The sequence below is a fragment of the Solea senegalensis genome, linkage group LG2, assembly GCF_019176455.1.
Source record: "Solea senegalensis isolate Sse05_10M linkage group LG2, IFAPA_SoseM_1, whole genome shotgun sequence".
Classification (NCBI taxonomy): domain Eukaryota; kingdom Metazoa; phylum Chordata; class Actinopteri; order Pleuronectiformes; family Soleidae; genus Solea; species Solea senegalensis.
In genome coordinates, this window is record NC_058022.1 from 6,549,774 (window position 1) to 6,570,689 (window position 20,916).

Here is a 20,916-nt window from a genome sequence, read left to right on the forward strand (position 1 = left end):
GTAACAGAGCTTCAAGGGACGCTTTGGCCAGTTACGCGGCCAATGAGGTAGCAAATCTGACTTCAGACCTTCCAGCTCGTATAACTGACTGGAAATGCCACTGTCTCAGCAGATGAACGGGCCTGCAAATCTTTCACTGGCCCTCTAAATATTTAACGTCCCCTTGGTTGAACTATGTTCATCCTCTCTAAACCTCTCAATGGATGGCACAGTGCCACCTGGCCCGTAACAGCCACTGAGTGAATAGAGGGCACCCTTTATTGTCTGCACGGCTCATGATTCACACAACAATTAGCAGCTTCCAGGTTATGAGCAGTCGAGGCATTTGCTTTGAATCCAGACTCAGCGCAAGATCCAACAAGACCTAAAAAGACATCTGTCTCAGTAAAAAAATGGCATGTCTTGAGATTGCGTCCAATTCATGACGGTTTTTGATAAGGTACACTTAGAGGCAAACAGATGCAATATGAAGACTGGCAGTCTCAAAAGACGACAGTCTCAAAATACTACTGTCTGTCTTCTTCCTGTTTTATGACCCAACATTGTATCAACATTAATAAAAAAAGTCCACCTCTCAGTTTCAACCAGGTACAGTTTCTGACAGGTCAAAGTCAGCGAATTCCATACCAAGACAATACAAAAGTAGAGGACAGAGGAACAGGACTCAGCAAATCCCTCTTTTGTCCCAGACGCTCTACACTTGATGGTAATCTCCCCATCCCTTGGGATTCTCCTCAGTTCACACTCCCCCCACCCCCCATGGTAGGAGATTTGCGAGAGGGTAAAAAGAGAGTTGCCTACAGACATGGCAGCTCTTGAAGGACGGGTGAATGAGTGGAATTCAAGGATGGCTTAAAAAGAAGCCTGCACATCATGAGAGTCAATCGAAAGATAAGAAGACATGGAGAGCAAAAAAAAAAAGAGGAATATAACAGCAAAGTGAGGTTTGAACTGCACAATGACATTCCCAAGAGGGGCCTCGCGAAATGCTGAATGGTCTATTCATTCATTAAAAAACGCTTTGGGTGGTAGCTTGGGCTTGTATTAACACTGTTCACACATGTGAAGGTTAAAATATGTTAATTTTAGGTTCAAAACCTGCAAAGTAACATCAGGAGGTCACATCTCAACTGAAGCTACGAGACAGTCTTGGTCACTCTGATCCAGTCCTAGTTCATGGAGAGTGAAAAGCTGATGGTATAGATTACTTAGGACAAGAGAATGTAAATGGGTGGAGGAGGGACGGTCTCTAGTTTCATGCCTCTGTGTTCAGCAGGCTGTCAGTATAAGGACAAGTGATCACTCCCTGAAGCTGGTGACTGGGACAAAGTGCCAGGTAGATGGATCCAGTTTCCTTTGCTACAGCCAAATACAGCTTTGTGGTGGAAAAAAAAAAATAAAAAAAATCTGCACCTGGTGGCCATGGAAACCGGCGTTCACCGAGTCTGCAGCCTGCAGTGCTGACAAACCGTCCACACAGAGTATAAGTGAGCTTGGCCATGAATATAATGGTTTCTAAAGAGGCTACGGGCATGTTGCCAAAGAAGTTTGGCCGCTCATCAACGTTACATTTTTATCGCTATAGCACACTGCTGTTAAGTGTTGCTACTGTATGTTGACCCATGACAAATCTCATCACAGGAAGAAACTACGCTGATTTTCCTGCAACAAAACAATCTGCAAACAAGCATTTAGTAAATATACATAACTAGATACATGAAGCTCAGTGTTGCGTACATATTTTTGACTACATCTACATGCCTAATTTGAGTCAACAGACAGTTGAACAGGTGTTTCCCTGATGAAGTGGCCAGTGAGTGTATATACTGTAAGCCCCTTCATGCTTACTACTTTAAAACAAACCCTCCACGTACTGTCGAGTCCTGTTATTTGCAGGGTACGGCTTCACACCTTCAAACTCCTACCTGGATTACGGCTGGGAAAGACAAGCCCAATAAGTAAAGGTTTCACCGCAAACAGGAAAGAGGTGCTGAGAGGTAAGAGGGCACTCAGTATGCCATTAGTGCTGGAGATAGTTGGGTGTACAGAGCAAGTGGCCCGACAATCCTCTCCTCTCGGGAGCACAAGCAGTTATTATGGCGTCCCTCTGTACTTTGCATCCCTCAACCTGGCATTTTGACATCAGGGCCGGTATGAGAGCAGAGCCGAGCGCACCTGAAACACTGAGTGGCGGGAGCACATAAAAATGCCGAACAACAGCTGTCAGCAGCATTCAAAAGGAGGCTCGCTCGGGCCGGAAAACGATGACAGGGATTAAAAATACAAGGCAAACACGGAGCAAAAGCCCTGCCAGTGCTTTTCTTTACACATGGTTGACAAGACTATTCAGTCAATTAATCAATACCACGTTGTTATTTCATGAATCGGGTCTTTTGACAGTGGTCATGTCATGAAGTATAATGATTAAAGCAAAGGTATTTCCCCCGTAAATGTCACTAACGTCCAGTTAGTGACAGACCTCAGGTCAGGTAGAATCTTTTTCAGTTCTTCATCAGTGAAACTGAATAAGAAGCTTGCGTCATTATGATGAATCGACCACTTGCCAGAAATATTTCGCTTCAGTTTAACCAGGTGTCAGTCTGATGAGAGTTGTTCTAGGACTCGAGCCAAACATTCTCCCTTCCACCTCAGTACAGTAGGTGCAGGATCAAAGTAATGTAGCTTTCTGTGACTTTTAAATGCGAAGGCAGCAGGAAAACCACTTGCCACCGGACATACATGTCACTACTAGAGCTGCCGCTAATTTCTAATAATCTTGATTCTTTGAAATCCATAAATTGTTTTGTCCATAAAATATTGAGTTTGAGTTATAAAAATGGCATTTTATTAACTCAAATGTTTTGCCCACAAACAGAAACAGATAAGCAGTTTACGGTTATAGGGCAGCAATTAAACCAGAGGACATTCCCATTTAAGAAGCTGCAATAAAACATTGTGAGATAAAGTTGCCTAAAAACGTGAAAGCTTCAGAAAAAACAACAACAAAGCATCCATCACATTTATCGTCTGGTCTCAGATGTGTACATACGCTCTAACTCAAACAGCGTGTCTGGTGAGGCAGAGGTGCATGTTTCTCAACATCACAGCACAGATATACAACTCTTCAGACTGACTACAGGCTCCAGATGGCTCGACTTAGGTAATCAAAGCAGGATGTGACCACCATGGTTTTCTTACAAAAACACCATCTACACTGAAGTAAACTCCACCACAATTATATTTCCTTTTTAGCCGACTAAGTAAGAGTGTTTCTCATATACAGATTTTTGTGTGTGTGTCCTGGTCTTTGACAGCTGTGCTGTGTTAAGAGAGTGCATCTCTGAAGTTGTTGTTACTGTAACAACAGCTTCATATGGGATCTCACATGCGTCCCCAGAGAGTGCTGCTGCACCTCAAACTCCACACACTAACACACTTGTGTCTTATTGACTGACAGGTTAGACCACAGCGGCATGTGTATGAGGATGCATGAAGAAAGGAAGCATCTGCCCTTTGTGACAAGTTTCTTTTACAAAATGCAGACAGGGGGAAAGGGAGCCACAGAGGCATATCCAGACGTCCACTTGACATTTTGAATGACCCCCACCCACAACCTCGCACGCACACATAAGCTTAACGTTACGAGCAAGCAGAGATCTCCACGGGCAAATATATATGCCATGTCCCCAGCTGGGGTTTCATGGCCTGTTTATGTGCTGATAGCTGGTACAGTGCGACAAGACTAATGCTGAATGGAGCTTCCAAACCCCAAACGGGGGAACCTCCAGGGACGTGAATAAGAAGGTTTACTGACTAGAAAATCCAGGGATTAGACATCACAAGGTTCACTGAGTTAACAGAGTCTCCGCACAGTCGGTCCATTTATTTCATTTATGGGCTATTGAGATCCAAACAGAAACACTGATTCCAATAGCAAGAGAAAGACGTTTACTTTTGGGTTGTTTAACAGAGATTTCCATTAACACCCTTTAGTTTGTATGTGCTCAATTCAATATGACATATAAAGTGACGTACAAGCTCTTCTCTGATGGAGTTTTACCATAATTATCAGTTCCAAAAGCCACTAAGACTTGAATACAGTGTGTACAAGGCTTATTGTGTACACCTGACTGCCTGCATTTATGTAGTGTAGAATTTTCCATCAAAAGATCTACTTTTTAGGCCATGCTCTTTGTTTATTTCTAAGAGTTAACACTGAATTCAGTTTCTTAAAACATCCAAGTCCACTGGTACAAGATGTAACCTTCAGATCCCATTATTAACATTTTCTTTTTACCCAGAAACACACTTTGAAAACCTAACATCCAGCTCCCAAAATGTAGACTTAAACAGGATGTTTACTTCAAGCTCTCTGCCATCAAAGACAAAATGTAACAGAAAATTAAAAGATAGATTTAAAAGTTACAGTGTGGCTGATATTCTCTGATATATAGTCTTTTTTTTAACTTTTACTTCAACTGAAATGTGGTCGAGGGCTTAAATCAACCAATTCACACAGCAAAACACGAAAACCAGACCAACCATTTCAATTATGTCAAAAATGATTACAACCCAAAGCCACTGAACTTCAAAGATTTCTGACTCGCCAAATAAGATTTAACAAAACCAAAGAACAACAAAAACAAAACATGAAACAGTTAAGACACATCTGAGGTATCGAGACAGATGTTTCCCTGCAAATACTGCAACCATACAGTACGACACGACCAGACAAAAGCCATTTGTCAAAGCGTGCTCGGTTTCAGCTCGATCATCTATCACCTAGAGTTTCACCAGATAGTTACAAAAGCACTTCACACGGGGGTACATCGGTGTAAAATGTTAAATTTGTTAACACTACACATTGTTAACACATTTAAAGCCCGGTCCCTTGTTTCATTCATCCTAAAGGTCTCAAATGGCTTTTTTGTCATGTCCCATGACCCCCCCCCACGCCCCCCTCCTTCTGAAAAGAAGAAAACCTCGAGCCAGCTGTGATTTTTTTAATGCAGCATCTAATTCAGCCATTAAATAGCACAGTAGGGTGTCTCCTTACAGCCTCGCCCCTCCCCCACACCTTGGTCCTGTTCCCTTCAGGCAAAAACCACAGTGGGTGCATGTCAAAGATCACATGACAATAGGGATTCCTGACCCAGTCAGGGACTGAGGAATGAATCAGACCTAATTCAACCATGTCACGGTGCGACCAAAGGCACTGCTTTTGAGACAGAGTGACAGGCCTTTTCAGCCTGGACACACACACACACACACACACACACACAGACGGGACAGCATTCCTGTGGAAATGTCACATTGTTTAAGACTTTCTCTGGAAAATGTTTCCCCTTAAAAGAATCGGTATGTTGACATGACATTTTGTCAAAATGATCATTTATAATGTCAATCAAATTTCTCAGTTATAGCTGTACTCAGCTTGGCTCGTTTTCTTTTGTTTTGTTTTTTTGCTTTTTGTACCTGTTGCTTTTTTGGGTACCTGCTGTGAAATGGGACGCCAACAGACTGCCGGTCACTGATTGGTCAGAGAGTGTCGTCACGTCCGACACAAGAATCAAGAATCAAACCCGCCAGTTTCACAATAAAACGTTGCTGTGTTTGGTGGCTGACGAGAGGATCCAGTGCCTTCATGTCGCATATTAAATATTAAAGTTTCGTGCAGCAGTGCTATGGTGACCCCGCCCACATTGAGGAGGTACTATGAAGTCATGGATAACAACGTGCCCGATACCCAGAGCAAGCAGATTTGAGTCAAGCCGAGTAGTTCTGTAAATGGAAAAATGCGTACATGTACAACTGACGAAGAGACTAAATTCATGCTCCGTCAGCTTAAACAACTGAAGTTAATGGATGGTTAAAGAGGTGAAACAGAGTATATCGCCACCTAGAGTAGCGGAGGCAGATAGCCGTCCAATCAATGGTGTAGTCGAGCTCCAACCAGAGCACTGAATGTCTGATTAAACCTCGTTTTAGTGCACGATGGGATACAATCAGGACCTGATGCTCCACAGTCAATTTGGATTGTCAAAGTTTGTCATTGCCACATAAGTAGGCTGCATTTCTCCATGAGTGACCACAGTCAATCAAATATTAATTCACATCCTCTCAGTTTCCTCTCACTATCATCTGACAGCTACACTGTTGTCTCCCAACTGTACATTTAATAAATTAAATGTAGGATGTTGGTGAGGTTATAAAGATAAATTATTCAGGAGTTCTTTCATATTCAGCGGCTCTTATAGCCCTCCAACACTACGGGGGGGTTGGTTTTTGCCTCTTTTTCCAGATAGTCTCACATTATAACCCTCTTAAAAAGATAAAAGTCAGCAATTCTACTGTGCCATTCCAGCAAACAGGTCATTACACAGGGAGGAGGAGGAGGAGGTGGTGGTGGGGGTGTAAAGGTACAAGCCACAGTCTCTGGTCAGACAAAAAGTTAAGTCTGAGGACAAACACAGACAGAGTGTGTGTTTCCAGACACCGTAGACTTTGGACCAGAGGGAGAAAAAAAAAGCCCTGTAAACACTCCCAAAGCCACTTTGACCTTCTGAGGACCAGACACACTGATGTTGTTGTATCACAGAAAACAGGGACATACAATGAGTCACCACAGCTTTCTAACAGTAAGTGGTGCATACAAAAGAAAAGTTGGAGGATGCAGAGAACGGATGCAATCCAAACCAAGAAGACAAAAAAGCAAACTGTTTCTTTTACAGTAAAGCACGTGTGTCAGTGCAACACCACTGCACATTCCCATTCTTTTAGATCATTTGCTGCTTTCAAAAACAACACACTTTCCTTCTTTCTTTTTTGAATGGAATTGGTGATCTCGTTAACTTCTATGCGGTTTTCTGCACCGAATCTTCCAATGACACGATCGACTTCATCAGAGTCCTCCCCACGTTACTCGTGTGCAAGTGTTCGCTCTTACCTGACCACTGCGATGCCGCCGGACTGAGGAGAACCAGGACACAGCAGAAGAGGCGCTCCAGCCGCCGAGAACACCTGCAGAAGCAGCAGCCACTCATGTTCACTACTGCAGCGCTCCAGTTTAAGTTAAGTTAAGTTACACACAAAACAATAAGTCACAAACACACACACACACACACACGCACACAAAATGGAAACTAAAGTACCTCATCTTCTTTTCTTCTTCTTCTTCTTTCGCTGGTACCGACTGGTTGAAGCTACATGGGCTACCCGCGGGGAATAAGAGTGGATAAAGGTGCTTCCTCACAGCCTTGCACCGCTGCTGCTGCTGCTGTGAGAACAGCTGATGGAGACGCAGCGCTCTGCTGGAGACAGACGGCAGAGAAGTGTGTGGAGAGAGAGGGAGAGAAGCAGAGGGAGAGAGGGAGAGGTGAGGTGAGTCCTGAGTCTGAGCCCAGCCCGCAGGAGTTCACATCATCACAGACTTCCGCCAGGTCCTAGAAGGGAACAATTCCACGCGCAGTCTCAACCTATAATTATTTCTTATGGCCAGCGAGGAACACGTGTCATTACAGTACATACTGTCAATACTACTACTGCTACTGATAATAATAATAATAATAATAATAATCGTACTACATGTTCTTCAGGGATAGATAGATAGAAATACAGCAGTAGCAGCATAAATATATGCAATACACGATCAAACACAAAAATATTTAAATAGGGAGGTAAAAGAAATAGATAAGATAGAAAAGAAATCCCATAATCCAGAAATCAAGAAATAAACCCATAAAGAAATCCAGAAGGAAACTCATAAATAAATCAAGAGAGAAATCCAGTAATAAGTAATCCAGAAAGAAATCCCATAATCCAGAAATCAAGAAAGAAACCCAGAAAGAAAGACAGTTACATATGTTTTCAGGCTAGATTTAAAAAAATGGACGTTTGTTGCAGATATTTGAGGCATAAAAACTAAAAAAAGCAGCTTCCCCATGGTTAGTCCTGGTTCTGGAGACACAGGTGATCTTAGAGGTCTGGATGGTTCATCATGAGCCAGCAGGTCAGAAATGCATTTGGGTCTAAACTGTTCAGTTCTTCATAGACTCATTTTAATATTTTAAAATCCTTTCTTTGGCAGACAGGAAGTCAGTGTAAGGACCTCAGAACTAGGGTTACATGTTCCACTTTTTTGGTCTTAGTGAGAACACGGGCAGCAGTGTTCTGAATCAGCTGTTGGATGTCGTCTAGTGGAGAATAATAGAAATAGAAATCATTCCTTGTTTTAACATTTTGACAGCTTGTGTCCCTGTGTCGACATTTCCCCTGCAGTGGATGTGAACAGATGACAAACTACGGCTTTCTGTGAGTAAATAAGAGCTTTGTGCTGGACCGGAAAACTTGTGTCGTTCCTGCAGAGTTTACACTGCAACTGTTCACCCTCTCCAGGTGAAGTAAGCACATGTGTGGATTCAGTGAGGGCCTGTTTACTTTGGATTATGTCGCTCAGAGGTAAGAGTAAGGTGAGACATACCTGAGGAGGGATGGAGGGATTGAGATTTTTTTGGCTGACAAACATTGAACCTTGATTTATAAATCACTCAGTGTGACCTAAATTAAATTACAAGATAAGATACAAGACAGAAACAGTACTTTTAAAACATAAACTAAGAAAAAGAGAGTACATGGGAAGTGACAATACTGCAGTGTTGTATGAATAAGGTGAGAGGAAGGCATTAAAGGGAGTTACAGATGTTTTATACAAGTTCCAAGAGTCAGTGATCATTTTAGTTCCATCCTCATCCTCAGTTCTGATGACTCTTAAGCAGTATTGGTATCTGCCTTGCAACGCATGATCATGGTCTGAACTGTGGCAAATTGCACTTACAAAAGATGTCCACTAGAGGGTAAAGTTGGTTTTCGTTTCAAGATGTGCTGCAGAGGGATCAGTAGATTTAAATCTTGTGCAGTTCATTAATGCACTGCTGTTTTTGCCACTGTTTTTGAAGAACAGTCTTTATCATAATGATAATAAGGGACCGCTGGATGTAAAAACTCCAAAAACGTCCAGGTTTAAATAATATATGTCTGTTATGTTACGTAGAATTGTGTCATGTACATGAAACAAAAATAAATAGAAATAAAATGAGAATGCAGCTAAACATACACAGTGGAATGTCATACATCAGTGTGAGAATCAGTTTAGTCTCAACTGACAGATCAACTTATTGGTGCACATCACAGCATTGTCTTGAATATTTTAGCTATTACTGAACAGATTAATACCATTAATAAAACATGAATTCATCAGATTACTTCTTACAGGTACTGCTACACATGTCGATGTTCTCTGAGCATATTTGATATCATAGGAACAGGCATTGGGTTCAATCGCGTAGCACTGTGAGCCTCGGCTGTTTCGGTCTCTCTATGTATAGGCCTCCGGGCTACTGTCTGAACACGTCCACGGCTCTGTGGATGACTGCTTCACTCACATTCCAGTGTCAGGGAAGAGAAAGGGAAAAACGTGCGGCAGTGGAACCTCACTGCAGCTCTTTTTTTTTGTTTTGAAAAGCAAGAGTGAATGTAATCACAATATCTTTTGCATAATTACACTCAGAATACTACTCACATAGTTTACTCAGAGGCCTGGAAACTACTGGGTAATAATAAAATGCAACTTTTAGCTTATGTTGTTTAGTCGATTATTTGATATTCGATTAGTAATTTGACTTCAATGGTAACCCTTAAAAATACACTCCGTCCACATTGTAATCATAGCAAACTATGGGACATGGCTCGGATCCAGTGCTTTAAAAGGTGAGGCACCATGGATCTACTAAGGTTGTTTGGTGCTTTCACCGCCCCGAGTCACTATTCAAACTGATATAGCTCATTATGTATTTGACATTTTGCACAATACACAAACATATTCGAGTACTCAAAAAGCAAAAAGCTCCAATCAAACAAAATAAAAAAAACACAAATTGCATGATCATACTTCAGTTACACTGATCAGAATGTTTTAACATTGTCATACTTCTGCACCGGAGCAGGGTACAGTGTAGGAGTGAGCTAGTCTACATGCTGATGTGCCATCAAGACTAGAAAAGCACAATATAAATACAGACAATTTACCATTTTTAGGCCGTATTAGTATGTCAATCATTTTTGGTCTTATAACGTCGATTCTTCTCATTTTCCTATATATTTCAATGAGAGATGTTAATTAAGTGGTGACGAAAGATATTGCAACCACCTGATTGTCCTTCTCCTCCTTGTCCTTTTAAAGGGTACAGTGTCTCTCACCTCACCCATCGCATCTTCAGTTGCACATGACACGTTTGATATTTAATATATAACGCAACACAAAAGCACAGCAATATTTTTCATTCATTTCAGATCACGACCTGCAATAGACCAGGAAAAAAAAAGATCTATTTTCAGGAGAGTCCCGGTTCAGTTTAAACAGCAATGATAAGCTGCTGGTCATTCTGCTGATCCTGTCAGCACTGTTCAGATTTAAAAGCTTCACACCCTTTTCTTGTCCAGGGATAAAAGAGCAGTGCAGAGAAAACAGACCTTTCTCGGGATACATGACCTCTGAGTAATTTATGTTAATACAAATCTGAATGTCTTCTTGTCATCTAACCTGAGACAGGTTTCACCGCTCATCCAAGACCATTCAAATCCACTTTTTATTCCATCTATTGTAGCCTAGTATCTACACTCCTGAAGATATGATGACCTGGATGTATAGAACCTTGACAGACGACTATAACAGACTGAAATTTGTCCTTGGAGCCATATTATTCATACTTATCAAATAATCAAATAAATATGAAAACATCCAATATAGAAACTGCATTATGGAGAACCAATGTTTCAGTACGCTGACGTTTTAATTTGGAGTGCGGAAAATTTAAGTTCCCGATAAAATAACAACGCTGGGAGTTGTGTACTTGTTAAGTATTTCATAAGCAGCTACTGAGGCCCGAGTTATATCAGATTACTTCCAACAGCTGAAATCAGGGAGGAGGGGCTGTGGAGCCACTAAACAGCTGAGGAGACATGGCAGCTCACACCGAGGCCATGTCTCACAGTCACACACACGCACAACAGTCTCGCACATTGGTAAAACCCAAGCCCACGTGTCGCGCCATCCTCTCATTTTCACAAGGCAAAGGATCAAATACTGCTCTTCCAATCTTATGAGAGAATAAAAAAAAACTCGCCAAATTTTTGTTCACATATATATATGTTATTTTTAAATCAGCTACTCTTGTTTTAACTCAAACAGTCCATTATCTTAGGTTTGTATTCACTGAGTTGGGCACATTACTGTTACCAATAATCACATTTCTTGTTTCATCCTCATTTGCAGTCCCAGTTTACTCTCATCTCTCAGCAGCACTTCACTCAGGCTCCACCCCCTCCATGATTTCCGGATGTCTAGGCCAGATGCAAGAGCTGGATGGCATGGAAGGTGTGGGGTCTTAATCCTCACCAGAGGTAGTGCGTTGCTGCCCAAGTCACAAAGTCGTCACTGACTAAATTTGACTGAAGCCTTTGCTGTAGAGGTTTGTTGGGGCGAGTATGAGGACGACCAATCAGAAGAAGTCAGTGTACTGTGATGACTGTAAAAACCCGCTGATCTTCAGCCAGGTATTGGGTTTTATCAAGTGGACTCTTAATAGGAAACAGAGATTCATACACCTGGAGCCAAAATAAACAAATTTAATGAAGAGATTATGAAAATATGATGTCAAATTATTAGTCATGGCCAGCAACAACAACAGTGAATCCAAGGGATACAGGGAGGTGGGAATGAGAAGGTCCAGTGCGTAACATTTAGGAGAGCTTACTGGCACAGATTGAATACCCTACCCATTAGGGTGTATTTGTGTATAATCTCTATAAAAAAATAATAATAATAAAAAAGGTTTTCATTGCTTTAGAATAAGCCTTTTCTTGGTTTTTGGAGACTACATTGAACAGACATTTGTCTACAGCTGCCTGAACAGATGTGAGGTTAGCATTTTGAAGTGGGAGCTCACAAAACAAACGGTTCCGCTCACTTAGACCCAATGCATAAACCAACAAAGAAGACAGAAGAAGAAGCAGAGAGAGTGCGAGAGTTGGGAGAGTTGTGCAAGTGTTCACATCCTTTAAGCTATGCAAAGGCCACTGTTGTTCCCTGACAGGCTCGGGAAAGGGAGGGGTAAGAAGGAGTCCTCTGTTTGTTTGGCATACTCTGCAGTCACATCATTAGATGCCACTAATTTTCATTCATTCTAACCAACTGGATATTTGAGCCATTTTCAGAAACTAATTCTAGAAAATTAAAATCTGCAGGGTCAGGGGTCATACACGTTAACAGAAGACTATTGTCCAGAACATCCAGGTGAAGTGTGGAGTGTGGCTTGAGCATGAAGGGGCCGTGTGGCTGATGAGCTGGCTGGCCATGAGGTAACAGGAGAGGAGCAGTTGATCCCGTAGAAGACTTTAGGGTGTTGGTGTCCAGGCACAAAAAAATCGAAGCAGAGCACAGAACAGAAGTCAACCAAAGCAACAAAAATACAACACGGTAAGTTAACATTGAGGTGAGGAAGTGATGCGGACATTTGACACATGCAACAAAACGTTAAAACATGTTAGACATGTTAGCAAGTTGACTGATTTGATGTCTGCTGTGTAGGAATATTAATTACTAGCTGTTAGTCAGTTAATGGAATTAAAACAATTAAACATTTATTAATACATTAACTAACAATGTCCATCTCATTTCATTTGCATGTGTATTTCTAGAACTTGCATTCTGTTTAATAATCTGTTATACCAGCAAAGAATTTATCATAGAAAATACTAACTTTTGAGACGTGTTTAAGGTTTGCTTAAACTGGAAACCTTCTACTGTATATAACTATACTGTATAGAGCCCAAAAATAATACAACACTGGCCATAGAGCAGATTATCCTTCCACATACAGTTCACGCAGCAATCTGGAACCATGCAGGAGATGACATTCAGTATTGGTTAACTGCATGTTAAATGCAAATCACAGCCATAAATAATGAAGTACAAATCATTGAAATTACAGTATGTATGTCACTCATTTTTACCTAAAATGAAAATGAAGTGGGACGCACCTTGAAGAAAAGGATAAATCATCAGTGGTGTCCAATGGCTTTCAAATACGTGATACGTTTTTGCCAGAGATTCAACAAGCAGTCATGAAAAAAACGTCTGCAGTGCGAAGGGCCACACATGAGTAAACAACAGACTGGCTTTTTTTAAATGGCGAGGATTGAAAAAATGACATAAGCATGTAAACCTTTATCCATGCGACCGATGAGGATAAAGCGGTAGACAATCGATGGACGTTTGCGGTGATGTCGTAAAAACATGTACTCCGAAACTGTAGGGGGAGCTCCGTAGAGGAAAAAGGTGAAAAAGCGATCAGACTAGCAAAGTTGCGCTTTAAAGTGTGCCTCTGAAGACACCATACTTCCACAAGAATATGCCTACACATGAACATGCAAAATTAAGGGCTAGAGTTGAGTGATCGGGGCAAGAGATGAAAGACCACTGATCACTACAAGCACTTCCTGTGTGTTATATATTTACATATTCATACATTATATCTGCCAAGGAGGTTATGTTTTTGGTTCTCTCCGTCTGTGAGAAGGATAACTCTGAACTATGGAACCAACACTCAATATTTGACACGTTGGGGGATTTAATATACTTAGAGACGTGATGCTTGATCTTGGATTTTTATTGCAAAGTCTCAAGTAAGCTTAGCAGTCCCCCCTTACACTGGCCACCTGAACTATATTTAGCCTCGGCTGGCAAGTGAATGGAAGTGCCTGGCTTATATTCACCGCTGTCATCGACACAGCCAGTATTTTTAGGGGACAGCAGCAGCTGCGAAAGCATTTAACGGTATTCCACAAACAATGACACTCGGGGTGTCTAACGCCTGAACAACACAGTATTGGGGGGACCACTCAGAAGCTGTGAAACGGCAAGTCGGTGTGGATACAGAAGTTCCATTTTCCCTCACTCTGAAAGGACAGGCGGACATGAACAGGGGAGAACTCTGAGGAGAGCATGAGTCTGAATCTGAAGTCAGCCTGGGACGTTACTCAGCCTTCAGGAGACTGGTGGCATTGCTTCTTAACTTGAAGCCAGATTGTAAGTGCGGAATGTTTGTTGACGATCGTTCCTGGCGGCTGAAGCGAGGTAGGTCATACGAGGGGTACACAGCACCGCTTCACAGGGGGCAGAGGTCATTCCAATTAAATCAGACAAGTAAACGCCGGGGTTAATCTCCTCTCTTTAAATCTCCAGAGGGAATATTGAAGACTCTTTCAACACAATGTGCAAACTGCAGTAATAAAACATCTTGCAGTGCAAAATAAGTTTCAAGCAAATTCTAAAATTGATGTAAACACCTGCACATTTAAAGAATGTATTGAATGTTTTTATTCAGTTTTTAATTTTAATATTTACACCAGTTTATTTGTAAAATGATTAGGTTTAACAAATCCTTATGTATCTCATTGACAACAGATATGAAAGAATACTGTTTTTGTATTGCCAACCACAAGTTGGGTGTCCATTAATATAGACATAAATTAATTGTATATGTGTACAGTATAAAAGCAATATATTCATATTAAAATGTGAGATCTGGAACACTGTTTCCCACATAGAAGAGGACTCCAGATAAAGTTAAATATTAATAAATATTAAATAAGTAAAATAAAATACATATTCCTTTAGGTATATACATGTTTTTCTTATATTTCTTTTATATATACACCGTTTAGAAAATGTTTTACCCTCGACGGGCAAGGAACCATGTATGCTAACTTCATTGATCTAGATTTTCTACATGAAAATGTTATATTTGTTAAATGTAACTAAAGTAAAAAAGCCCTGCAATGACACTGGAGGGTTGAAAGTGGTTAAAAGCTCCTCAAGGAAATGTCTTAGTCAAAAAATAAAATGACTCAAATGGTCATAAGAAGAGAAGAAGAATTTCAAACAGTTTTGAGAATAGCCTGACATTTGTCGAAATATGTAGGAAAAATCATTTTAACTGTGACATTTAGAGAAGAATTCGAATTTGAGAGTTGCCAACAAAGGGTGTGATTGGGGGCTCAGCATATTTTCACCGTAAGGTCTCTTGGGTGGGTAGACCGTGATTTCTGCCAGTGTTTGTGTGAGCATGCGGCTTTCAGAGCGCTTTGTGATACCTGACACACACTCCCTCGCAGATCTTTATTTAGTGTGTGCTATATTAAGTACTTTCCCATTGAAATACAGCACCAGCTGTACTGCCTATGTGTTGTGACTGCTGTTGCAAGAGGCCGGGGTTGTACCGCCAGTCACTGCTAGCCTGTGTTTTTTTTTCTCATGCAGACAGATCTAATTCAATTAGCCCTAATAATCATGCCATTCGTTTGTGGTGAAATACATGCCTGCAAAGGGGGCAGAGGTTGAATGTTTCAATGATAGAAGTTTTATTTTCCCGTCCAAATATATGGGCTAACTTCATTATCACAGGAAGGAGTGAGTATCATTTTGTATACAGTTATTTCACATGAAGTTCTTATTATCTGGCAATAATACTGCAAGTTGGGTTCACTATATGTGTATAATTTCAAACACACGAGCCGTATATTTTCAAAGTAATCCATCTGGTAACCTTCCTTTTTTTTCTAGACATTTGCAGTTGGAGCATCTTAGCTGTGTGAAGAAGTGCCACTTTCTCTCCTGGACTGTTGGTGACATCTAGAAGTACTGAAAATGGATGTGTTTGGTGGTGCACCACGTTTTTTGGCTTATCCAAGACCAGTGGTGGTACAAAGTGGAACTGATGCAGTCCTCAAGTGTCAAATTAGTGGCGATCCAAGGCCTGCAGTCATCTGGGAACGAAACAATGAAAAGATTGACCCACAAGGACAATACAGGGTCTTTGAGGATGGAAATGTTTACAATCTCATCATATCTGCTGTGACGGTAGAAGACAGTGGACAGTACATATGCAAAGCAAAGAACAGTATTGGGGAAACGTATGCAGCAGCCACACTAAACGTGGAAGGTGAGGCACAAGAGATGGAGGTACGAGAGGAAAATAAACCACGGTTCCTTATAAAGCCACTCTCTACCCGTGTGGGTCGTGGTGAAGATGCTGTCTTTTCTTGTAAGCTCTGGGGAAAACCACGGCCAGAGGTTGTCTGGGAAAAAGATGGCAAGAGACTCAATGACATATTTGAAAGTACACACTTCACCGTGGGCTACCAGGATGGTGGATGGTTTCAGCTTAAGATCTTTAAGACTCGTGCTCCAGATGGTGGTGTGTATACATGCAAAGCAAGGAACGAATTTGGGGAAGCATTGGCAGGAGCTGTGTTGCTTGTTGATGCAGGCCCAGGACATGAGGAAGAAGGAAATCGGAATGGCTACACAAACGGCCACTGGAAAGCCCACCAAGGAAAACTGAGGAGTGGTAGACAAGTGCAAAACCGACTCAAGGACAATAGTATGACCAAGTCTACGAAAGTAAAAATGTTTGCAGTGACAGAGGGCAAACATGCCAAATTCCGTTGCTTTGTGACTGGTAAACCCAAACCAGAAATTATTTGGAGAAAAGATGGCAGGCTGATACTGTCTGGAAGACGTTACTTGTTATACGAGGACAGAGAAGGATATTTCACACTTAAAGTTCTGTACTGTAAGCAGAAGGATAATGGAGTTTATGTTTGTGCTGCATCAAATACTGCAGGGCAAACCCTCAGTGCTGTACACCTCTCCGTAAAGGGTAAGTTGGGATCAATTTCAGTGGCCTCAGACTTTCCATTTTTATAAAATATAAACACATTTAGACACAACCATTAGTGCGAATGGAGACTATCTTGCATGTGATGCTTTTTTTAATGAGTGAAGGAGTGAGTATGGGTGTGCGTGATCTTGGATCAGATTACCATCCATTTGATGCAACAGTGAAATAGCATTTCTCATAAGCGGTTCTCTGAGATCATTTATTGGCATAAGGCCAGAGAGTTTTATGATAGTATTTTGATGCTTTGCATTAGTACAATTCTATATACTTTACTTCAAAATATGGAAAATGTTTAATTATATAGTTAAAAAACATGTTCATTGTTTAACGTAACATGGTAAAACAATCTTCAAATTGTAAACATTCAATTTGGCTATGTTCGAATCACTTTTTGTTGTTACAGTTTAGAAACCGTTAAGTTTATATATCCTACATACAGCATTACAGTCAGTCAGTTAGATTTATAAAAGGACATGTCAACAGGTCTACCAGCTGCAATTATAATTAGTAATCAACTCATTCCATATCAACTGCATTAAAAGCAATTCAATCTTGGGTCCACTGTCACTGGAGGATAAATGAAATGATCTGAAATTTGAGTCAAGAGATATGTAAACAGGCAGAGCTCAGATCTGCTCGAGGTGGATTCCTTCAGCGGTGACATGTCTGCAAATTTACTTAGCTTGTCAAAGGTCTCGGAGTCCATGTGATCGAAATCTTTGGGAAGGGGATCATGTTTCTCACATGGCCAGGAGAAGTCCAAACTAATGGCACCAACGCTCTGTATTGTACTAAGTCAGTCAATGTACATGACTTCGTAAATGTGGTAAATCAGTGGTGGTTAGAAGGTACATTTAAATATAACATAAATGAAAACCTGTACATGAATGTATATTATCAGTTGTGAGTATGTTTAACTGGATTTGTTAAAGCAAAAATAAAAAAAGGAAACTAGTAAGTTTGCACATAGACTAAATATAGTCCACATTCTTATGGATTGAATTGTCTAGTACCATCTGATGGTATCATTTACAGACAGTTTATTTTCTATCTGGTGTTTTAATGACTTTTCCATTTCTCAACTAAATCAGCTCGTTTACTTCCCTGAAATCCACTGCCAAATATGTAATATTCCAATTGACCATATTTATAATAGGAACAAACTATAGATGATTTGATGTGAGTTGTAATTTAGACAGAAATAAATATGAATACATCAAGATTGTTTGTTTCACAACATAAGAAGCTCTACTGGATTAATCGACCTGGTGTTTTTTGCCTTTTCATTGGTCCCAGAGCCACCTGTGAGGTTCAAGCAGCCTCTCATTGATCTAGAGGTATGGGAACGAGATTTGGCTATTCTTGAGTGTGAAGTTCCAGAGGACTCTGTTCCGATCACATGGTATCTGGAAGATAGGCGGTTGCAGCCAGGGGCCAAATATGGAATGGAGGAGTGGGGAACAAAAAGACGATTAACCATCCGTGACATCGGAGTTGATGACGATGGGATTTACCTTTGCGAGATGCCCGATGGGGGAAGGAGCATCGCAGAGGTAGCAGTAAAAGGTAAATTAAGTAGCACTAGATGTATTTGGCAAGCTCAATGTAAAGGTATACACAAAGTTACTGACAAGATAAACCAATAACATTGTCCTAGTACCGTTATTAACAATTGTGATTTGTGTTTAGAAATTGGCTCTTTTAATTACTTTTTAGCTAACTGGGGCACTCCCAACCTGTAATTTAACTCTCAATTTCCCTTCAAAAACTTCTTATTATACAACATTGTTCAATGTCTTTATGTGAGCAAGACAATTAAGGCAAATCCTTGCAGATAAAAACGATGATAATATACATAACCTCCACCAAAGAGGTTATGTTTTTACCAGAGGTAGTCTATTTGTCTGTGGGAGAGGGTTGAACTTCTTTTGGTTTGTTCCTGCCAGTGTGAACTGTAAAACATGGTTGGCATCAAAGTGGAAACACACAGTATTGACATTTGTTTTGGTCAAATACGAGTATTCCCATTCAAGTAAAATAAATGAAGTTATTCATCAAATGGCTAAACTGACAGATGTGTACATTTTCTGAAGATGTTTGCCTCATGTCCACCAATGATACTGAGCCACAGAACAATTTTGTTGTTGTTCATCATAATTACATATTTAGAATCCCTGTCCTCTAAATGTGCTGAGGATTAACGTCAGTGTTTCCTTGTAGGTACAATATTGCGGAAGCTCCCAAGAAAAGTAGATGTCTTGGAAGGTGAAAATGCTGCCTTTTGTGTTGAAGTGGAAAAAGAAGAGATGGACGTACACTGGTACAAGGAAGGCATAGAGCTGCGAGAAACTCATCAGACCATTATAAAGTCCTTTGGTCGAACTCACATTCTGGTTTTTGTCAATACAATGCCCCAAGATGCTGGCCTTGTGACTTTCCTTGTAGGCAGATCCAAGACTTCCTCTCAGCTAAGAGTCAAAGGTAGGGCCCCGTTTATGTTTATTCCAGCATTCAAAAGCAATAGAAACCTTAAAAATATTGCAGATTAAATGGCTGCTTTTGCGTTCCACTTTATTTTGTTTCAGCTGCCAGACACTGTCCTCCCAGTTGCCCAGTGGCTGTGCAGATCAACACAGAGCGTGCAAATGCTGCTCTTCTGTCATGGGTTTCTGCTCAGGACTCACGCAAAAACCCTCCATCGGGATATGTGCTTGAACGACAGGAGGTGGGCACAGGCTCACAAGAGTGGCTACAGTGCTTGACCACTGACTCTGCAACATCTGTGGAGATCCTTGGTGATAGTGTACCATGTGAAGCCGATTATCGATTTCGCATTTGCAGTGTGAACAAATACGGAAAGAGCAACAACGTTGAGTTCCCAAGAGCAGTCCACTTAGGTAAATTCAGTTCTGAAAACATTTCTTTTGTCCAGAAATACCCAGTTTAGGAAGATACTTACCAAGTCATGTCCATTTCTTTTGTAGTTCCAGTGGCGAGAATACAAGCTCCCTTACAGGATGCCTTGGTGCCTGAGGGAGAAGATGCCATCTTCTCTATTGAACTCTCTGCTTCAGTTATTGGTACATGGTTCTTAAATGGTACTCAACTTCAGGAGGATGAACGTTTTTCGATGCGTCGCTCCAGAACACACCAGTCTCTTCGCATTCGAGGAGTACGTGATACGGATAATGGGGCTGAGATCACATTTATCGCATATGGTATTCGGGATTCTGCAGCACTGTACATTCAAGGTACGTATGAGTCACTCATTCTAATTAATATTTATGTGCTTTAAAAAAAATGCTTTATGTTATTTGGTAAGAGGAGTGTTAATTAGTTTGATTAAATACAATAACATTTTTATTTGCAGCTCCTCTTGTGAAGTTTTCACCAATGTCAGAAATGGATCGAAACAAATTTGTAGAAATTGGAAACCCCATTGTGCTCTACTGTGAGCTGTCAGACCCTGCGACTCCAGTGCATTGGTACAAGAATGGGGTGGAATTACAAACAGTTGAGGGTCTCCATATCCAATCTGAGGGCACCATGAGAAGAATAGTTATCCAGTCAGCAGAATTATCACACTCAGGAGTGTATTGCTGTGATGCCATTGATGACGTCATCAGATTCAATGTGGAAGTAGAAGGTAAGTGCCGCGAGTTCTTTTAATTTCTTATAAACTGTCTTCATTATGTTGTTTACCCATTTTCTTATTTTTTTCCCAAATTTATAACCTCACTTATTAAAACTCTTTTTATATTCACCATATTTATTTACTTCAACTATCCATTAAACTATATAAATATCCACAGCCCCACCTGTGAGGTTTTCAGCCATTCCAGACACTGAGAGGAACATAACCATCTACACTGGCTGCCCCATTGTTTTACAATGTCAGCTCTCAGATCCCTCTGCCCAGGTGCACTGGTACAAAGATGGTTCAAAGCTCCATCCTGAAAGCGAAGTAGATATTCTAACCAATGGCAATGAGAGAAAACTGATTGTGCATTCGGCAGAGTTTTACCATTCTGGGTTATACTGCTGCAAGACAAATGGTGACACCATCGTGTTCAGTGTGGACATAAAAGGTGATTTTCTTTATCTCTAGTAATGTGAA

General features: G+C 40.9%; 2 protein-coding genes across 3 annotated transcripts in view; one reads left to right on the top strand and one right to left on the bottom strand.

Moving 5' to 3' along the window:
* The window catches only part of col18a1a (collagen type XVIII alpha 1 chain a), a 70,134-nt gene extending 62,770 nt beyond the window's left edge, over positions 1-7,364 (bottom strand). The window contains exons 1-2 of the mRNA XM_044019075.1: positions 7,152-7,364; positions 6,947-7,020 (exon numbers count right to left, since the gene is read on the bottom strand). Coding sequence (XP_043875010.1) covers positions 6,947-7,020; positions 7,152-7,156 — 79 coding nt within the window. The 5' untranslated portion in view covers positions 7,157-7,364. The remainder of the gene's footprint in view (positions 1-6,946; positions 7,021-7,151) is intronic.
* Positions 7,365-13,826: 6,462 nt separating this feature from the next.
* obsl1b (obscurin like cytoskeletal adaptor 1b) overlaps positions 13,827-20,916 on the top strand; it is a 31,798-nt gene continuing 24,708 nt past the window's right edge. The window contains exons 1-8 of one of the 2 annotated variants that reach the window (XM_044018266.1): positions 14,792-15,526; positions 15,680-16,778; positions 18,096-18,365; positions 19,020-19,280; positions 19,385-19,696; positions 19,784-20,050; positions 20,170-20,445; positions 20,612-20,887. In XM_044018266.1, the coding sequence (XP_043874201.1) occupies positions 15,764-16,778; positions 18,096-18,365; positions 19,020-19,280; positions 19,385-19,696; positions 19,784-20,050; positions 20,170-20,445; positions 20,612-20,887 (2,677 nt within the window). In that variant the 5' untranslated portion in view covers positions 14,792-15,526; positions 15,680-15,763. Of the gene's footprint in view, positions 14,192-14,791; positions 15,527-15,679; positions 16,779-18,095; positions 18,366-19,019; positions 19,281-19,384; positions 19,697-19,783; positions 20,051-20,169; positions 20,446-20,611; positions 20,888-20,916 lie in introns of those variants that run through there. The other variant, XM_044018267.1, reaches the window with a different exon arrangement.